The sequence below is a fragment of the Cynocephalus volans genome, chromosome 1 (genome assembly GCF_027409185.1).
Source record: "Cynocephalus volans isolate mCynVol1 chromosome 1, mCynVol1.pri, whole genome shotgun sequence".
In the NCBI taxonomy this organism is placed as follows: Eukaryota; Metazoa; Chordata; class Mammalia; order Dermoptera; family Cynocephalidae; genus Cynocephalus; species Cynocephalus volans.
Genome location: NC_084460.1, coordinates 119,813,682 through 119,834,498, shown reverse-complemented (window position 1 = coordinate 119,834,498; position 20,817 = coordinate 119,813,682). Strand labels below are relative to the sequence as shown.

The 20,817-nt window shown below is 38.3% G+C and overlaps 1 protein-coding gene across 9 annotated transcripts in view; it reads left to right on the top strand.

Moving 5' to 3' along the window:
* The first annotated feature begins 7,941 nt into the window (after positions 1 to 7,941).
* Positions 7,942 to 20,817, top strand: part of RUBCN (rubicon autophagy regulator) — a 50,194-nt gene continuing 37,318 nt past the window's right edge. For 5 of the 9 annotated variants that reach the window (XM_063106205.1, XM_063106187.1, XM_063106247.1 and 2 more), the window contains exons 1-2: positions 7,942 to 8,190; positions 19,545 to 19,698. In XM_063106205.1, coding sequence (XP_062962275.1) covers positions 8,126 to 8,190; positions 19,545 to 19,698 — 219 coding nt within the window. In that variant the 5' untranslated portion in view covers positions 7,942 to 8,125. Of the gene's footprint in view, positions 8,191 to 19,275; positions 19,325 to 19,544; positions 19,699 to 20,817 lie in introns of those variants that run through there. The other 4 variants (XM_063106213.1, XM_063106222.1, XM_063106239.1 and 1 more) reach the window with 4 other exon arrangements.

Here is a 20,817-nt window from a genome sequence, read left to right as displayed (position 1 = left end):
ACAGGCCATCCCTATATAGGGATACGAACCTGTGGCCTTGGTGTTATCAGCACCACACTCTACCATGTGAGCCATGGGCCAGCCCAAGACACATGTTTAAAGCGTGCTGTTTATACAGGTGAACAGTGTATATACCTGTGAAAACACCACCATAACCAGAATTATAAATATATCCATTGTTCTCAAAAGTTTTTTTGTGTTCCTTCATAATCCTTTCCCTGACCTGCTACCTAGACAACCACTGATCTGTTTTCTGTCATTTATATTAATTTGCATTTTCCAGAATTTTATATAAATAGAATCATACAGCCATACTCTTTTTTACTGGATTATTTTACTTAGCATAATTGTTTCCAATCTGTACGCCTTTCTTTTTTTCTTGTCTTATTACACTGACTGGGGACTCTAGTACCATGTTTATCTTTTTTTTTTTTTTTTTTAAAAGATGACCAGTAAGGGGATCTCAACCCTTGGCTTGGTGTTGTCAGCACCATGCTCACCCAGTGAGCTAACTGGCCATCCCTATATGGGATCCGAACCCGTGGCCTTGGTGTCATCAGCACCACACTCTCCCGAGTGAGCCACGGGCTAGCCCTCTAGTACCATGTTTAATCAAAGTGAACATCTTTGCCTTGTTCCCAACCCCAGAGGGAAAGTATTCAGTCTTTCATCAGTAAATATGATGTTAGTTTTTTTTTTTAGATGCCCTTTATTAGGTTGAGGAAGTTCCCTTCTACTCCTGGTTTGCTGAGAGCTTTGATCATGAATGAATGTTGAATTTTACCTAATGCTTTTTCTGCATCTATTGAGGTGATCAAATGGTTTTTCTTTTAAAATATATTACTATGGTGAATTACATTGACTATTTTTCAAATGTTGAATGTTGATTTTCAAATACAACCATGTAGGTTGCATTCCTGGAATAAACCTTCATAGTTACGGTGTATTATCCTGTGTTGGATTTGATTTGATAATTATTTTGCTCAGGATTCTGTCTTTCATGAATAATATTGTTATGTAATTTCATTTTCTTATAATGTCTTTTTCTGATTTTTGTATCAAACCTTTTGCTTTTCAGAAGAGGATGTCTAGAATTCATATGTTGATGTAATATATATTATACTGGTATAATAAGGGAGTAAGGTATAATTTGTATATATAGTGATACTATGTATTAATTAATAATATGTATTACTTATATATACAACACAGTTTTTCTTCTCTTTTCTGATCAATACTTCTTATTCTACTTTTGCCACTGTTTTCTGCTCCAATAGCTTTTTCTTTGCCACCATGTTATAGCTTTCTGTTCCTCTTCTACATTGCTCTTTTCCTTTGCTCTAAACTCTTGCTGTTCTAATCTTCTGCCTTTTAATCTCAGGATTTGTTTGTCCATTTGTTCATTCATTCAACAGAGTTTGAGTTGCTACTATGTGCAAGTCACTGTGCCAGATGCTGGGGATACAGCAGAGAACATGACAGACAGGGTTGCAGCTATAGCTGCTGCTTTCGGGGAACTCAAGAGCTACAGAGGAGCCTGCCCATCACAGCTAGACAGTTTAAAAGACCATTACCGGCCTCCAAGTCCCTGACTATCAATTTTCTCTGACTGGGAAACCTGCTCTGGGTAGACAGGGGAACTTGAAGGGGAATTCTTCCTGGACTCAGGGGTTGGACTTCTCAGCTAACTCCTTTTTAGGCCTTGCCTTCCCTGAGCAAGGTAAAGGTCTTGACCACCAGGAGTTCTAGATTGATTCACCGAAATTTTCCAAAGCTACACAAACTTACATAAATCACACAATTACCCCCTATTTACATAAAACTTTTTTCTTTTAAAAAGATATCCTCAATCTGTTTTGGATAGATGGGTAGTCTAGGAAGGCTCTGGGGAGCCAGAATTCTAGGTTCATGGGGCCTTTAAGGCATTCCACCGTTTACCCATGCTTCTTCTCTCTTTGCTGGCCAGGTCCCTGCTCTGGGATGCAGAGCTCAGGCGGGGCTGTGGACTAACTCTCTTCTCTCTCTTTCCTTCAGTAGAGGGTCCCTTCTCTTGTCCAGCTTTATCCAAGCAGAGTTGCTGGGAGCTGGGACAGGGACAAATTGAACATTCCTCAACTGTGTTAAGGATTTGATCAGTCCAGAAATAAGATTTTATTTAGTTTCATTTTAACATTAGAAATTCTGAATTTGTGTGCATTGGTCATGGCTGTCAATAAGCTTCCTATTTAATAGAATAAATGAACCAATACTAAATGCTTAGAGGTGATGGAAATGTTGTTATAAAGACAAGATAAAAACCAGGTAATTAAAACTTGACAAAATTCTTCAAAAGCTTTTAAAATCATCATATCAGATGAACTGCTATAAGCTTTATATGTGGCTAGATGGAAAATAATTTTGAAAAATCAGTAAATTTGGTAAAGTTAATGAATTGGTCATTGGGTGAATTGGCTAACAAGACTTCTAAAGATGCTAAACTGTGGGGAAAACAGAAATGAATTAATAATATTCAAGGGCCGGCCCCTGGCTCACTCGGGAAAGTGTGGTGCTGATAACACCAAGGCCATGGGTTTGGATCCCATATAGGGATGGCCGGTTAGCTAACTGGGTGAGCGTGGTGCTGACAACACCAAGTCAAGGGTTAAGATCCCCTTGCCGGTCATCTTTTATAAAAAAAAAAAATATATATATATATATATATATATGTATATGTATATTCAAAATTAATCATTATAAGCTGAGAAATTTCCATGTGAAACACTAACATTTTGATTATATTGATCAGGATACAGTCATAAGAAAACAAAACCATTCTGTACAGCCTTGTAACACTAAGGTCAAAGGTTCGATCCCTATACCTGGCTAGCTGCCCAAACAAACAAACAAACAACAAACAAACAAACAAAAAAGAAAACAAAACCATTCTAAGATCTTGCCTATTTTTTAAAGATTCAAGTCTAGAGAAAACTTTAAAAAGTGGTACAACAGATACCCATATACCCTTCACTTAGATTTACCAATTATTAAATTTCTGTCACATTTGCTTTCTCTATGTAAGGTAGATATGTAATGGATACAATTATCATTTATTGTTGTTGGACAATTTGAAGGGAAGTTGCAGAAATCATGACTCTCCAGAATATACCTCTAAGGATATTCTTTAACATAACCAGGCTAAAATTACCAAGTTTGGGAAATTTAACACTGATGCAATACTATCATCCAATATACAGTTCATATTCAAATTTTGCCAATTATACTAAAAAAGTCATTTGTAGCAATTTTTTTTTTCCAGTCTAGGATCCAATCCAGGTTTATATGTTGCATGTCATTGTCCTGCCTCTCTTACCTCTTTCAATCTGAAAAAGTTCATCTGCCTTTCTTAGTCTTTTATTATATTTAAATTTTTGAGGGCCAGCCCGTGACTCACTCGGGAAAGTGCGGTGCTGATAACACCAAGGCCACGGGTTCGGATCCTATATAGGGATGGCCGGTTCGCTCACTGGCTGAGCATGGTGCTGACAACACCAAGCCAAGGGTTGAGATCCCCTTACCGGTCATCTTTAAAAAAATAAAATAAAAAATAAAAATAAATAAATAAATTTTTGAAACTTAAGGGCAGTTATTGTGTAGATTGTCCTTCAATTTGGTTTTGTCTTATTGTTACCCTATGATTAGATTTGTGTTATTCATTTTTTGTCAGGAATACTATATAAATTATGTTGTGGCCTTTTCAGTGCCTAATATCGGGAGGCATATGATGTCATTTTGTCTTACTATTGGTGATCTTAACTTTGATCACTTAGTTAAAGTGATGCCCACCAGACTTCTAAAGTGTAAAGATACCTTTTCTCCCCATTTATAATAAGTAATCTGTGGAGATATTTTCAGACTGTGTAGATATCCTGTTTCAGAACAAATTTTTCACTAACGGCTTTAGCACCCATTGATGATTCTTTCCTGAATCGATCATTGCTGTGGAGGTTGTGAAATAGTAGTTTTTTCAATTCTGTCATTCCTCTACATTTATTAGTTGACATTCAACTGTGGCTTCTCTTCCCTCCTTTCTTCCTTCCTTTTTCTATTTATTTCTTATTTGCACATATATATTATGTTTTTATAGAGATTTATGGACTCATATTGTGTTCAAAAATTCTACTCTGAAAAGCAAAGGGGTAAAGAATGTAAGGGTTATGCTTACCTTAGAAAATAATGTAGACATGTATTCATATCATGAGTTGCTCATTTTGATTCTCAAATTGTTTTTGGCTTGACCAGTGGAAGACATCCCTTAGCATTTAATATTTGAAAACTTTAAAAAATGCTGCTAAGAATAATTTTACTGAATATAATAAAAAGAACATATTCATGACTATATTGATATTAGTTGAATAGATTCAAGAAGACTATTTTTTATTAATCAGATTTTGGCAAATAGGTAAATGTAATGAGGTTTTAAAAACCCATTATTTGAATAAGTGATCCTTTAGTGAAACTGGTTTTCTTCCAGCGGTACTCTATGATCTACTGTTTATATAAAAATAGCATTCTGGTAAACCTGGTAAAAAACAAATAGATTGATCGAGATCAAATAAACTTCTTCAGGTTTTTTGACTTTTAAAATATAAATTCAGTAAGCAGTTGCTAAGTAAGGCCATTACTCACTGAAGCCTGATGCTAGATATTTTTCCATGTTTGGCAGTTTTTTGTATTTGGACCTCAGATGCACAAAATTGGATTAATCATATTGATTCACGATATATAGTATTCTCATTATTTTTCATGCACAGTCTGTTTTCATTTAGTTAGTTAAGTAGTTATTTTAAATAACTGACTAGAATTAGTTATAATTTAATAAATAATCAGTTATTTTTAAAACTATGCACCTACAGCCCACCACTCAAAACAAAAGCTAGAACAGACAATAACCCTATGACCTAGCAATTCCACTCCTCGGTATGTACTTAAGAGAAACTCTTGCTTATATACAAGAGGAAACACATACAAGAACATTTATTTTATTTTTATTTTTATTTTTATTTTTGTGACTGGTAAGGGAATAGCAACCCTTGGCTTGGTGTCGTCCGCACTGCGCTCAGCCAGTGAGCACCCGGCCATCCCCATATAGGATCCGAGCCCGCGGTGGGAGCGCCGCTGCGCTCCCAGCGCCGCCCTCTCCCGAGTGAGCCACGGGATCGGCCCCAAGAACATTTATAATAGCACTTTTTATGATAGCAAAAACCTGAAAACAACTCAAATGCCTATCAATGCAAGACAGCATGAATAAACTGTAGTGCATTCATACAATGGAATAATATATAGCAGTCAAAATCCATGAACTACAGCATCACACAACAACATGAATGCATCTTATGAACATGATAGTAGGCAAAAAAAAGTAAGGCACCAAAGAATAAATACAGCTTAATACCCTCTTTATAAAGTATATTAGTCTGTTTCTGTTGCTTGTTATAAAATACCTGAAACTGGGTGATTTAAAAGAAAACAATTATTTTTTTTTTTAAAGATAACCAACCGGTAAGGGGATCTTAACCCTCAACTTGGTGTTGTCAGCAGCATGCTCACCCAGTGAGCTAACTGGCCATCCCTATATGGGATCCGAACCTGTGGCTTTGGTGTTATCAGCACCACACTGTCCCGAGTGAGCCACAGGTTGGCCCAAAAGAGAACAAAATTTATTGCTTACAGTTTCAGAGGCTGGGCAGTCCAAAGTCCAGAGAACACAGCTGGTGAATGCTTTGGTGGTAGAGACAATGACTAGGGTTCTTACATGGCAGAAAATAGTGGAGCAGAGAGAGTGAACTTCTCATTCAATTTCTTTTTAAAGCCCTCAGAACCACACCTATGACCACCAGTAATAACCCATTCACTATGGCATGGTCCTGCAATCTAATCACCTCTTCAAGGCCCCACCTTTCAATTACCATAATAGGATTTCCCACCCTCAACAGTTACAGTGGGGATTTAAGCCTCAGTTAGGTTAGGTGGGATCCAATCTACAACATAAAGTTAAAACACAAAAATTTTAAAAAGGAGTACTTTCTAGGAATGTAGATAGATGCAAAGAAACTATGTAACACAGTAAGCAATGGAATCATAAAGAAGGGAGGGATTCAGGATTCTGGCAACTTGTGATGAGGGAACGCAGAGGGATGGGGACGGGTCAGTGAATACATGGCTAATGTAGATTCCTGTCATGTTTATTAATTACTTTAAAAAAAAACACAATACATATAAACCCAAACTTGAACATATGAAGAGAATCCTTGTTTTACAGACTATTACTAGTTTTAGGATTTCCTGATAAAGCTGACTGACTTCCATGTAAGTGTATGTTAAGATCATGTCACATTAATTTGGGTTTATACTCTATGCCAAAAAATGAAGTTCATACATTTCTAGAAACAGAAGGTAGTGAAATCCCAATGACTAACACTGCCCCTTTCTTAAGTATAATCCTGTAGTAGAAAAATATGAGAAAGTTTGAACAAAGAATATTTTTTATATAAATGAAATCATAAGTTGCATTAAGTCTCTTTCATTTCACTTTTAATTCACACACAAAAAAATTCTCAAGTTTGAAAATTCCTAAAAGCCATGTTATTTTTAATGGAGTCATTAGTTTTTCATGGAGTTATCCTTGGTCTCTCCATCTCCCTCACTTGCCATATCTTGTCTTTCAGAGTGGTGCTGATTCTATTGCCTTAACATTGCTCTAATCTGAACCTCCTTGTTCTCTATAGCCACTGCTCTAGTTTAGACCTGGGCTTGCAAATTAGCAACCCAAGGGCCACTATCAGCCTACAGACAAGCTTTGTTCAGCCTGTGCAATGCTTAAATTTTTAAAAATTTGTTGCCAACATTTAAACATTTGAAAATTGTACTTAAAAATGCAGATTCCAACTTTTTTTGAAAAATCACAATATCTGGCAACCCTATGCCCATATGCCCATTCAGCAACATTCGGTTACAGCTAAGGTGAGACTTTCCTTCTCGGATGAGGCATGGGCTTTCCAGTTCAAAGAGTTTCTGCCATTCTCTGTTGTTTCTTACAACTGGCTCACTTTGCTCACTGACATTACCTGTTTGGCTCCTAATAGGACTTCTCTATTCTTCCATGCTTACCTCCAACATAGGAAATGCCCCATTCCCTCTCTACATTGTCAAAATTAGCTTTCTCATCAGGTTTAATAAAATCACTTCTTGATTTGCATATCCTTGATTTGCTAATTGTTTTCAGGGTAAAACCCAAACTCCTTAAAATAGCACTTCATGACCTTGCACCAGAGTGTCTACACCATTCTGTTGTCCACCCGTCCCCAGTTCTGATTACTACTCAGAACCAGCAGTTCCCAAATCAGCATGCTTCCTCATTTCTGCCTGTGCTGCTCTCTCCACCTTCTCTTCCGTTTTTCTCCTGGCTAATTTGTTCTCATCCTTAAAAACTCTGTTCTGACATCAATCCTCCAGGAAACATTCCTCAAAAGCCTTTCCATCCTGCTCTTCTGTAATCCCAAATCAACCTGTGCTCTTCAGTTTGTGAGCTCTTCGTTTAAATGCATGAGGTCTCCAAACACCACCACCAAGTGTTAACCTAGGGTGGGCTGAAGTGGCGTTAATCGTACTCGCATTAGACCAGCATTTTTTCCTAGTCTACACCTCTGACCTGAGTCCGGCTCCCAGTGTGAAGTGTGACAGGAGTGTGTAAGAGTGCCCACGGGTACGGACCTGAGACTAGCTGTAGCAGGCACTTCAGATCCCGGTTCCCGGCCGGGTGCAAGCCTGCCAAGCACGCCGCCAGGATCTGTAGTTCGTCACGAGCGCGGCCTCGGATTGGATAGGACGGTGCATGCTGGGAGCGGCCAGGTCTTCGAAGACCTTGCTGGGAGTCGTAGTTCTTGGAGCCGGAAGTGGGGGGTGTCGGAGCTAGAAGCCGCAGCTGAGGCAGCAGTCACTAACGCTGCCGCCATCCGGTGTAGTGCATCACCCCGAGCCCACCAGCTGTGGGTCCTTCCTCCGTCCTCAGGGGGCTCCGCGAGCCCTGAGGGGAGAAGCGGCAGGGACGACGCCTCTCTTCAGCGAGGAGGCGGCCTTGCAGTCCCGGATGCGGCCGGAAGGCGCGGGAATGGAGCTTGGCGGCTCTGAGGAGCTCCTGCCGAAGGAGAGCAGGTGGGCTGGGAGAGGGCCGGGGAATCGCGGGCGATTGAGTGCGCCGAAGCACCGGGAGGCTTGATAGGGCTCGGAGAGGGGAGAAGTGTCGGGAGCGACAGACCTGAAGGCGACTGCTGCGAGAGACTTGTTCGGAAAGAATTTCTGAAAGGAGGGACGGGCAGGGCGTGGATAGGACGAGGGAATGGGCTTAGGGTGAGAGACGAGGGGTAGGATTTGTTGAGAGCACGGGGAGCAGAAAAGGGTGTAGCTCAGATCCAAGACTTTTGGAGAGGAGGTGGATACTGACAGTCTGGGAGAAAAGGACTGAGGTGCTGAAGTCAGATTTTATAGGCCAAGAGTCTACAGATAGGAGCAGGGCACAAGGCTGGTGCCTGACTGTAATTTGCGGTGACAGCAAGTCGGGCCAATATTAAGAGGGTGATGGAGCAAAGGTTAGGGATTATGAATGGTCTAAGAAGAAGCGTAGGCAGGGATGACTGTGGAGAAGGAAGGCCTATGGATGAAAGTGAGAGATTGTAATGGCAGTGGGGTGGGGTTTGGGGCTTACTGATGAGACCAGAAATTGTGTGCGTGCCCTTTGTCAATGCTGGATCCCTGTCAGAAAGTGGTAGGACTTCTGTCATTTCCTTTTCAAACCTTTCACTTCTTCCTCACAGTGCAAACCAAGCAAGTTCACATTTATTTATATGGAACTGTTGTCAGAAAGTTCATATCTTCTAGAAATTAGAGGATTTAAGATTTTAAAAACTACTTTTACTAAATGATGAATTGAACTTTGTAGAGGTGCTTCCCGTATTTAGGATTTGCTTCATTAATAATTGTGGTCCTAGGGCCAGCGCTTGGCTCACTTGGGAGAGTGTGGTGCTGATAACACCAAGTCAAGGGTTAAGATCCCCTTACCAGTCATCTTTTAAAAATAAATAAATAAATAATGAATAATTGTGGTCCTAACCTCTTAAGAGACTGGAATGGTGACAAGTTAGAGCAGGAATGTGTCCGAAAGGGAGCCTTGCTTTACATTTAGAAACAGTTTCAGATATAGTGATGGTCTCAGGAGCAGCTGGGGTCCAAAGATTGAAGGCAGGATATTTATCTCTGAGAAATTATCAACAGAGGGAGATAAATGAGATGTTCTTGGGTGAAGACTTGGCTGTTTTAAGGGTGACTCCACTTTTATGTGCATAGGTAGCCTGAGGCCTGCTGTACAAAACCTGGACTGACAGGATTTTGGGGTCACTGCCTGAGATCTATGAATGGTGTGTTCTAAGTAGAACCAAACATCTTCCCTTTTCCATGTTTCAGTTTCTGCTTATGTATATTTGGCTATTTATTCTTCCTCCAGATGTCTGTAAAATGCTTCTTGTAAAAAAGTTCCATGTAAATTCTAAACAAGTTTTAGGATTTTTTTGATTTTCACCTACCAGTTCATGTGGAGGAGGTTGGGTCAGAAATTCAAGTTCAAATTTCTTCCCCATCTAGCTGGAGCTGGGTTAGTTATTTGTTTAAAGTATTCAGCAAACACTTATTTACCACATGCCAGGCATTATTTTAAGAGCCTTACAAATATTAACTTATTTAGTTCTCATAACAACTGTATGAGGTAGGTATTATTATTATCACCATTTCACAGGTGAGGAAGCTGAGATTTGGATGGGGTAAGTAACTTGCTAAGGTCATGCAGTGAATCCCTGGGGGAAATGGGATTCAGACCCAGGCAGTCTGGCTCCAGAGTCTGCTTTTAATACCTACACTATGCTGCTTCTCACTATGTTAATACAGTGACAACGAAATGTATGAGATAGTGAATACATTTTATAGCATTCTTTGCCCGTCATTCAGGCCAGTAGAACAGCTCCTTTGCAGATATATTTTCCTTTCTATTATTGTTTTTTATGCTTGCCTCTTAACCAAATAACTTTATTTAGAACTTAATTTCAGCAGTGGGATTATCCCCACAAAGTCACTCATATTGTTGTTATAGGCTCATTCCCTGTTGGTGGCTGGTTAACTCAGAATGTGTTGTTTAATGAGGCGTCGTGGTACTGATGTCCTCCTCCTCTTCAGAGAAACAACTGATAAATATATGTCTTGTGCCTGAATACATGCTTTGTGCCTGAGAATTGAGGTGTTGTGGCTGGGTCACTGCAAACATAACCTTTCTGTGGCCAATAAAAGACCCAATTCAGAAAGTCTTCTTGATGAGATGGCACCATTTTTAAACATGAAGGATAAAACTTTTCAATATATTTTCTGAAAAGAGTTGATATAGTTAAATGTGCATAAGCTTTGAAACTAGACAGACCTGCATTTGAATCCTAGCTCCTGTGCTTAACTTGGCTTGGTCAACCTACTTATCCTGTCTGAGTGGGAAGAATAATGCCTTCCTTCCTGGGAGGTTGTGAGGATTTGATAAAATAATGTGACTAAAACTCCTCACAGAGTGCCTGGTATGTACTAAGTGCAAAAAAATGTCTACTTCCATCCCCTCCTCAGTTTTCTTGAAATAAGGTGGGTGTGTGGTCCACAGGTTACTATTTGCAATGGTATAGCTTGTTCTTCCTCCTTCCATGAGTTGAGCACATTGGGGATGGGGGTATAGGCCTAGCTTTTAATTTCACCCTGAGTGTGTAGTTATGTCATAGGTTCTCCTGTTGTTTTCCATCAGTCTAGCAGAATGCTGTAGTGCTTAGGGATGATACTTAACTTTCCCTAGGTTGTTTGGAAGTTGTCTGGTAAAACTACTGAACAGTTAAAGGAATGGTCCTTCTAGCATTGCTCTGTCACCCTAGACCGTCCTGAGCTATGCAGTATACATTTGAGCTTGGAACTCAGATACATGCGCTGCTGTGATCCAGATGGAGTGAGAATTCAAGCTGTAAGATATTTTTTTTGTGTCTCTAAACTAAGCTCATTCCGCTGACCAAGATCTCTCTTCTCTATCTCAATTAACAGCATTTTCCACTCAGTCAACCAAGCCAGAGCCTCATAGTGAAATTTGATACTTCCCTCTTCTTCATTTTCTGTATCCAAGCAAGTAGTCTCTCACCAGGTTCTATGAATTCTGTTCCTGATTTTTCTCTTGAAGACTTCTTTTTCTCTCCATTTGCAATGATAATGGTTTCTGTTACTCAAATATACAGAGTGTAGTATTGCTTCAAGCATGGCCAAATTTAGATGCTCAGAGTCAAAAATTGTCCCTGTTTCTGGGCTCTGCTTCCCGATATATTGGTTTTGTTCTCAGGCAGACTTTGTTTTTTGTTTTTTTTAATTTAATTTTTTTAATTGAATCACAATTTATTATATATATTTTGGGGGTTCAACCTTGATGTATGTTGATCAAATCAATATTATTAGCATATACATTATTGCAAATTGTACTTATTCTTTATGCCCCTTATTAAATCTCTCTCCATCCCCCTCTTCCTTTCTCCTCCCACCTCTGATAATCCTAGATTTCTTTTCTCCTTCTGAAAGAGTAAGGGTTAGTCTGTTGATTTGTTGCCTGGATGATCTGTCTAGTACTAAGAGAGGTGTGTTCAGATCCCCCACTATTATCGTAGTGTGGATGCTTCTTCTTTCACTCTGGAATGGGCTTTATGGAGAGAGAAATCCTCTTCTTTTCTTTGGTCTCTACTGGTGACTCTCCTTGTGTCAATGACTCGAGTGGCTGGCAGGCCATCTGCATGGTGGTTGTGGCATCTAGCCACTTTTGTGGCAGCCATGGCTATTGTGGTGGATGTGGTGGGCCACCCATGAAGAAGTGGTGTTTTTGGCGTGCTCCTTGCCTGGATGTGGGAGGAGGGGTCATCCCCGGCCTCATGCCTCAGGACACTGGGTGGGCCCTGTGGCGGTGGCAGGTGTGCCTGGTTTCAGGAGGAGGGGTAAGTCCCTGGCCTCCAGACCTCAGGACCCTGGGCAGGCCCTGTGGCAGCGTTGGCCTCAAACAGACATTTTTATATGATAAACCTTAGTAATGCCAAGCTTCGCAATCCCAGCAAATAACAGGATGCCATCCCACTAGCAATAGCAAAAATTCTGGGGCTGACTCTTTTTGGACCGACTTGAGTTATGTTCCTGTTCTTATTATCAGGAATGGAATATGCTGCTCAGTCAGGCCTAAATTATGAGCCCAACCCTGGATCCTAGGGTAGAATGAGAACTTCTTTGAACCTCATGGACCAGAGTAAGTGGTAGGGGGTGACTCTTGTGTGGAAATCCGGGTTCTGTTACCAAAATACAAGGACATGAATTTGGGGCAAATATAAACAATATATTCAATGCAGATCCTTATTATCTTTCATTGGGGATTATCTCAGTAACCTCCTAACTAATCTTCCAATCTGAATTTAGTCCCTCAATTCGGGACAGCTTCCACACTGATACTAGCTTAATTTTTCAGAAACAAAGTTACTATCGTATTTTGCTCAGAAATGTTCAATGGTTTTCCCATTGAAAATAGAATATAGTCAAAACTCCTTACCCCAGTATTCAGTCTATACTTTAGTTCCTATGAAGTTTCCTGTTACAAAACCATGGCATTCACCCACTCTCACATCCTTCTCATCCTTCTCATTCTTGCTTCCTGCAATATCACCCTCTTTGCCCGGAGAGCTTAGTCATCCTTTAAATGATTTTCTTTTAGAAGCCATCCCTAACTTGTCCTTTTCCATCTCTCTATTATAGCACTACTCACTTCATAGCATAGATATGTGAGTGCCCATTTTCCCCATTACATTCTGAATTCCCTGAGAGATGGGGACTCTCCCTCTTTAAATCATAATTACAGTGCCTAACATAGTGCCTGACATATAGTTGTTGTTCAATGAATATTTGTTCAAGAAATGAAACATTAACAATTTGGTCATGGTGCTTACAGTTGGGCAGTTGCCAGTGGTACTGTTGCCATTGAAAGGATCTCTTTTTTTTCCCTTTCTCACTATTCATTTTCACTTTACGTTTATCTTCTTGTCCTGTTTCTTCCATTTCTTTCGTTTTTCCCTTCGATCATAGTAGGGGGTTACAGTTTATATAGAATTGGTAGCAATGACATGATTTTTGAACAGTCCACACGCTAGTTCAATTATTAGTACAAAAAAGCACAGAAACATGCTCTTGAAGCCTTTAGGAAAACCGCTTTTACCAGAACCCAGGAGGGGGGAGGGTGTTTCAGCTGGCTGCAGGGACCCTAACCATAAAGCTCTTTTCAATATTCTCTCTTCACACAGCTTTCTGCTTTGTATAGATTTATCACTTCTTCCACTAAATGGAATTTTTTTTTTCCTTTTTCTTCCATCTTTTAAACAAAAAAATTTGCTCAACAAGTTTCACCAATCTATCTGATTATAGACCTGCTCTGTCCAACATGATTGCCGCTAGCCACGTGTGGTAATTAAGGATTAAATTAATTAAAATTAAAGTTAAATAAAATTTAAAATTTAAGTTTCTTAGTCACACCACTCAGATTTCAAGTGCTTAATAACCACAATGGCTAATGGCTGCCATATTGTACAGTGCATTTCCAGCAGTTCAGTTGGACACTGCTGTTATAGACTTTAATGTTGATTTTTTCTGGAAACAACTATAGCAGCCTGCTTACATGTTTTTAGTTCTTCTGGCTCAAACTCACTTGCAGTTTAATCCACATTTGATTAGGAGGAGGAAATATTATTAAAGGAAATTATAAATTGTAGTAACTAAACAGGGACTTGACAAGCTATCTCTGAATGTTTGTGGGGCCATAGCCTCTGCCAACAAAACTCACAGGAACCCTGCTGGATTATAGGAGTGAAGAGGTGATTAATTCTTGACTAGATAATACTCAGCAGAATCCCATCATTTCTAAAGGTTTATAAAACAGTCTCTCAATGAGATCTCTCATTTGGATGCTTTTGAGAAGGAAGCAATAAGAGCTATATGCCATTCGTCCACCCTCCTTTAAGACCATGATTTCTTTTTGCCTGCTCAAGAGGCTTTTAAGAGAGAGTTTTACATTTTCCAAAGGTTTTTTTTTTTTCCTTTTCTTTTCTATTTGTTTGTTCTATTTTTGTTGTTTACTCACTGTCTTATTGCTTTCTGGTCAGAGAATATGGTCTGTACTAATTCTACTTTGGAGGATTTATTGACTTTTTTTGTACTTTAGTACAAGGCCAGTTTTTGTGAATGTTCTATGGGTACTTTAAAACGGTGTTCTTCAGGATGTAGCTTTCCAGATGTAATAGAACAACTTATTAATTGTATATTATTCAGCTCTTCTAATCACTTTTTTACTTTTGGTTTTCACAATTGGAATGTTAAATTTCCCATCACCATTGTTTTTTCCTTTCCATTTTCACTTTCCTGTTTGTTTTGTATTTTCTGCAGCTTTTGATACCCACATGTGTATAGATATATATATTTTTGTTTTATATATTTGAAGCCATGTTATTAGAAACTTAAAAATTAATTAAAGCTATATCTTCATTATTCCCTTTGTCTTTTTACATAATTCTTGCATTGAATACAGCCTGGGTATTAATATCATAGTTTCCTACTATCTTTTTGTTTGGCTGTATATTTTTTTTGTGTGTGTGTGTGTTTATTATTCTTTTTTTTTTTTTTTAATTTTATTTTGTCGATATACATTGTAGCTGATTATTGCTCCCCATCACCAAAACCTCCCTCCCTTCTCCCTCCCCCCTCCCCCCCAACAATGTCCTTTCTGTTTGCTTGTTGTATCAACTTCAAATAATTGTGGTTGTTATTGTTTGGCTGTATATTAAATATTATTAGGAAGAATGGTCTATTGACAGCATATCCTATGGGGGGTTCTAGTTATAGTGTGTCAGATTATTTAAAACCTCTTGAGAGGAGAGCTGAACCTGAATCCCTGAATGGGGTGAGAAAAGAAGAGTCATTCCGAGTGGAGAGGTCTGCATGAATAAAGTCAATGAAGTAGGAGTGAGGTTGGCGTGCTTGAAATAGATTGTGATAGAGGAGGGTGACTATGTTCAGATTGAGAAGTATTGAGCAATAAAGTTGGTATTTAGATTGGGGCCACATGATGGGGAATTTTTGAGCTTTATACTCAGGAGTTTGTGTAGTGGTTAGTTTTCTGACAAGGAATTTTTTTTCCTTTTGTTAAATCTACTTGTTGTTGAAGTTTAATAACATTCAATATCATTCAAATGTAGTGTGACTGGTGAGGTATTTCTTGAATAGGTACAAAGTTACAAAGCATGGCTAGGAATTAAGATTCTGTTGTCAGCCATTAAAGGGATAGAACTAGCCAATGGTTAGGTTCTCCCAGGTGCCCCATAGCTGAGGAACTATATGATAGAGTCAAGTATGTTTTTTCTTTTTTCTTTTTTTTATTTAATTTAATTAATTAATTAATTTATTTATTTATTTTAAGTTTTATTTTGTCGATATACATTGTGGCTGATTATTGCTCCCCATCACCAAAACCTCCCTCCCTTCTCCCTCCCCCCCTCCCCCAAGTATGTTTTTTCTATATGTATATTGTTTATTAAAAACTCAGCATAAGTATTTAACTATGTAGTTAAATATTTTATATATGTGTGTGTGTATAGTCTACAAGTTAAATACTGTGTAATTAAAAACAAAATATGTAGCCAGATAAGAAGAAAAATTAATCACAAATTACAAATTAAATTTGGTAGTCTTTTGCTACCTTAGTGTTACTAATAATTATTTCACTTGATTGGGTTTTTCTCTACCTTAAGAAGGAACCCATTACTTCTTTCCAGGAAGTGCTTTCCGACATTAAAAGCCCCAGGGGTTTGCCCAACCAGTGTCTTTCAGTGTAAGAAGTCCTTGGTACTTGGATATTAAAAAAAAATCCTTTATGGTGCTTTCCAGCTTCTTGTTTGCTAACTTTGTTCAGATTATCGATCCTTTATTAATTACTAATCTCGGGGAAGGCCTAGAGAAGAGAAACAGTTCTTCTTTTCTCTAAATTCCCCTTATATCATCAAAGATGATATTAACATATTCACTATTAACTATCATTTCTTTCAGTATTTTTAAGTTAAGATCATAAATATAATTTTACACTCTGCTTTTCATACTTTAACATGCTAGCCATTAGCTTTGGAAACTCTTTTTGATAAAAAAATTTTAATTCTTTCATGATATCCCATCATATGGCTGTCACACTTCTCTCCCCCTACTTCAGGGATCAAATCGTTACCTAACTTGGGACAACCTGATCTTCAGCTATGATCTCAGGTAATGATACCATAACCCTTTCCGGATAAACAGCACACTGTGGAAGGGATATGCCAATAAGCTGAAGCTGTTTCCTTTTACCATTACAAAGACCTCTTGGGGATTGAAAATATCCCCAAATATATTTCTTACGTTGAATCTCACTTTGCAATTGCACAGTACTTTTGCTTATTTATTATTTGTTGTATATTTCACTTATTTTTTGTGATTAATTGTATTTTACTTATATATTAGTTATATGGTATAACACTTTTTTTTAAAATTTTTGTTTTTTAATGTTTTGCTAACCGGGCAGATGCCAAAACCAGAACAGGTTCAGAGTGACTACTTTGTAATACTTTAAAAAAAAATAACACTTGTTTATAACTTTTTTGTTTTAATCTTGAGTGTCGCTTATTATAATTTGGCAAGCTTAAGACTGCGTTAGCATTTACGAAGACTGTTTTTCATCAGACATACTATTTGAGTCACTTAAGCAATTCCTTATTTCTCTTTAAAGGAGGAACATGGTCACAATCCTCCCAGAAGAAATAGTTGGGATTTTATTCTGAGACTGGCTTTACTGTGAGTTGATGAAAATGATTCAGGTGGAGATGGATTATGCTGTCCCTTGCCACTCAGGCCTGTTTCCTCCTTGGCATAAGAGTGAGATGCTTAGAAAGACATGCTTTTAATACATAGTGAATAAAGGAGAGCATTCTGTGTACCTGTAGAAGTGGCTCCACCAAGAACTGCTTTGAACCTAATGTACTTCAAAGGCGTTGATGTTTCCCAGATAAAGGTTACATGTGAATGAATGATACCATCCAAATAATTATTACCAAACAGATTTAACCTAGGAAAAACTGACCTTACCTGCTGAAAATAGGTTAAATAATAGGGAAAGGATATTTGATTTCTCCATGGTGATCTGTTTACTTGCATCTAAAAATCAGACATGACTGAATTAATCCAACCACTGTGCATGGGTTTCAATTGAATTTAGTATTTCAACTCTATGAAAGTGATAATTGTATCATCAGGGTAAAGGATCCTAAAAAGGTAAAGACACTAACTAAACATACTAGCTGTGTAAATCAAAATTTTAAGAGTTTACTTTTCTTCTACATGAACATATACCAAATATAGATTGGTTTTTCTTAGAATAAGAGCCACATTCTTTTGTAGCTTTGGCATCTCAGGGACACTTTATCTTGGGGAAGAGAAATTCTTTAGCTTTGTCCAGAGAAAATTATTAGATCTGAATGCTCAAAGTTTCTAGGATTTCAGTGTTCTTTGTGTAATTTTGGAATCAAAGCCCTAGGGTGATAGGGTACTTGATGTCTGCTTTTTGGATTTATCATGATATTCTTTGACAGTTAACATTGTAAGATCAATACAGAATGCATGAATATAGAATGAATCAGAACACAGATGTGCAGAATTATCTGATGAGCCAGACAGGCTCTTGGGCCTGTAAGACTTGATTACAACATGTTGGAATGTGAAAACTATGTTAGTCAAAGCAGACCAGAGGTTAGTTAGCCCTGAGAAAACATAGAAGCTGCAGAGTGACTGAGCAAAAGTTGCCATCAGTTGGCCTCTCTGTTGGTAATTTCTCAGAGTATAACAATAAACGGCATTTTAGTGATCTTGAGATATTTATCAGGACTGGTATAGAAATAGAACAAAGGAAGTCTGGTGACTCAAATGTTTAATGGCATAAAGTTAAGAAAATGTCTCCCAATTTGAATAAATTCTTGGTCACAAGCCCTTCAGAGCAAAAGACCAGAGTGAGACCCATCTGGCCTTCTCTTTTTATTTGGCACTCCTATACCTATACCTAGGTTCATTCATTTAATTTTATGTGTGGATTTTATTTGCCTTTACTTTACTCATCCATTTTCCTAAAATAGCTCAGAAAATGTACAAAATGTACAAAAGAGGTTAATTTTGAGTACTGATAGAAAGGATTCTAATTCAGGGGCCGGGCCCGTGGCGCACTTGGTAGAGTGTGGCGCTGGGAGCGCTGCGACACTCCCGCCGCGGGTTCGGATCCTATATAGGACTGGCCGAGTGCCGGTCACGAAAAGGACAAAAAAAAAAAAAAAAAAAAAAAAAAGAAAGGATTCTAATTCAGGACCCTCCCATCCCATAAGTATTTAAATGATATAAAATAGTCATGGTGAAAGTTTCCTGAAGAAATCATTGCCATTCCCATGACTGTCCCTGAAAAGAGGAAAGAATAGTATTCTAATAAGAAATGAAAGGGCAAGGTAGAGTACACAGGATAACAGTTGGGGGTCCAAGAAAAGGAATTTGACACTTGATCTCCTCATGTTTTCCTTATCCAGTTTGATTCAGCATATCTAGTTCTTTCCATTCAATTGCAGTTGGTTTTGAGTTTTTATTGGGTTGGAAGCTGTGTTGGAACATTCTGGGGATTTAAGAGGAAACTTAAAGATTATCTAGGACAGCAGTTTTCAGAATTTTCTACTAAAATACTTCAAATGGTCTAGGAGAATAAGCCAGTAGTTGACTGGTTTAGGGGCATGTCCCGAAGTGGCTCAGTACAAACTTAAAACATTTTGGTCTCAACTTTAGCTTAAGTATCATGGGCAATTTGTAGTTTTATCAATAATTTTTCTGTAGGAGTATGTGTAGAAAGCATTTTCTGTCCTTCATTGTGCTGTGCTTAGCGCTTGGAAATATACTGAATAAAAAGTAGTTTTTTAGTTTTTTTGTTTGGCAAAAGATATCTGATTCTGAGCTGATGCCCTCATCTTTTTATATATTGCCCATGTACTGTCATTGTTTAGAAATGGATCTTAATGTGTCATACTCTTATAAACACAGGGTTATAGGCTACTTATGTGAGGCTTAAATGAGATAGTGGATGAAAATTGCTTTACAAAGTATGTGTCAGGTAGATGTGAGCTTTTTTGCTTGTTTTTTGATTTTAATCTTAGTGTTCTTTACAACTTTAATCCTCTCAGAGTTGAGTCTTATGTCCAAGTGAAAAATTAATAGGGGAGAGAATGTTAGGATGTGGGGCAAGAGGCTTCTTGGCTTAGACTTTGTTTGACATGATCAGTATCAGGTATAACAAAGTTAACTAACCATCGGTATAATTGATGTCCTTGCAGGAGAGAGCACTGGCAGTTACTAGGTAATTTGAAGACTACCGTGGAGGGTTTGGTGTCGGTCAACAGCCCCAACGTCTGGTCCAAGTATGGTGGCCTGGAGAGGCTCTGCAGGGATATGCAGAGCATCCTCTATCATGGGCTTATCCATGACCAGGTATGCAGAACTATTCTTGGCTGAATCACTGGTTGAAATAGTCGCATTAAATTAGTTGGCAGGGAGAAGATGAAGGCCACTAGTCTGTGAGCTCTTGTGGGTAGGACTATGACTTAATACATTTTTTTTTTTGTATCTAGAACATTTGACGTAGTGCCTGTTGCATGATAGATGTCAATGGAATAAATAAATTGCTGGGTAGGACAGCAAATCAGCAACAAAAGAGTAGTTAATTATTTTCCGATTGTTGCTGTAATAATGGACTACAAACTTGATAGCTTAAAACAAAAGTTTTCTTCTTACAGTTCTTCTGGTCAGAAGTCCAAAGTGAGTCTCACTAGGCTAATACCAAGGTATCTGTAGAGCTACACTCCCTCTGGAGGCTCTAGAGAAGAATTCATTTCTTTGCCTTTTCCAACTTTTAGGGCTGCATTTCTTATATTCTTTTGGCTCTTGGCCCCTTACTCCATCTTCAAAGCCAGCAGCATAGCATCTTCAAATTTCTCTCTCTGCTTTCACATCACCTTTTCTCCCTCTGACCTCTCCTGCCTCCCTCCTAGAAGGACCCCTGTAATTTATATTGGCTCACCAGGATACTCTCCCCATCATAAGATCCAAAGCTTTTTTTTTCTGAATCCTAGTTTTGGTTTAAAACCATGTTGTTTTTTCAGAAGCAGGTAGAATAAAGCAAGAAAAAAAGCCAAGGCAAAAATGTATTTAATCAGTCTCTGACTTCCATCCAGGAAATGTTTCTACAGGATGAGAAGGTGAAACTTCATGTGCTCAGTTACATTAAATGTACTTTCATTTGGGAAATCCTTTTGCCAAGAAGCCAGTATGATCTAGTGATAATTAATTGCTTAGGTATGATCAAACTGGTGTAATTAGTATTAGTTTTTTTCCTGATGCAAAATCATCAGTTCTTCCTCTGATTCCTTCTGAGTTAGAATTTCATCTTGTTCCCTAAATTCAGACTTTTGTTATTACTATCTTGACATCAAATTAGTAACAGGAAGACAGATTTCTGTACTTTTCTTGCAAGGGTAGTGAGAATTCATCCTCAAAATATAAGCAAAAACTCTAGCAGATGTAGAAGTGACTAGTGAAAATAAGAGGTGA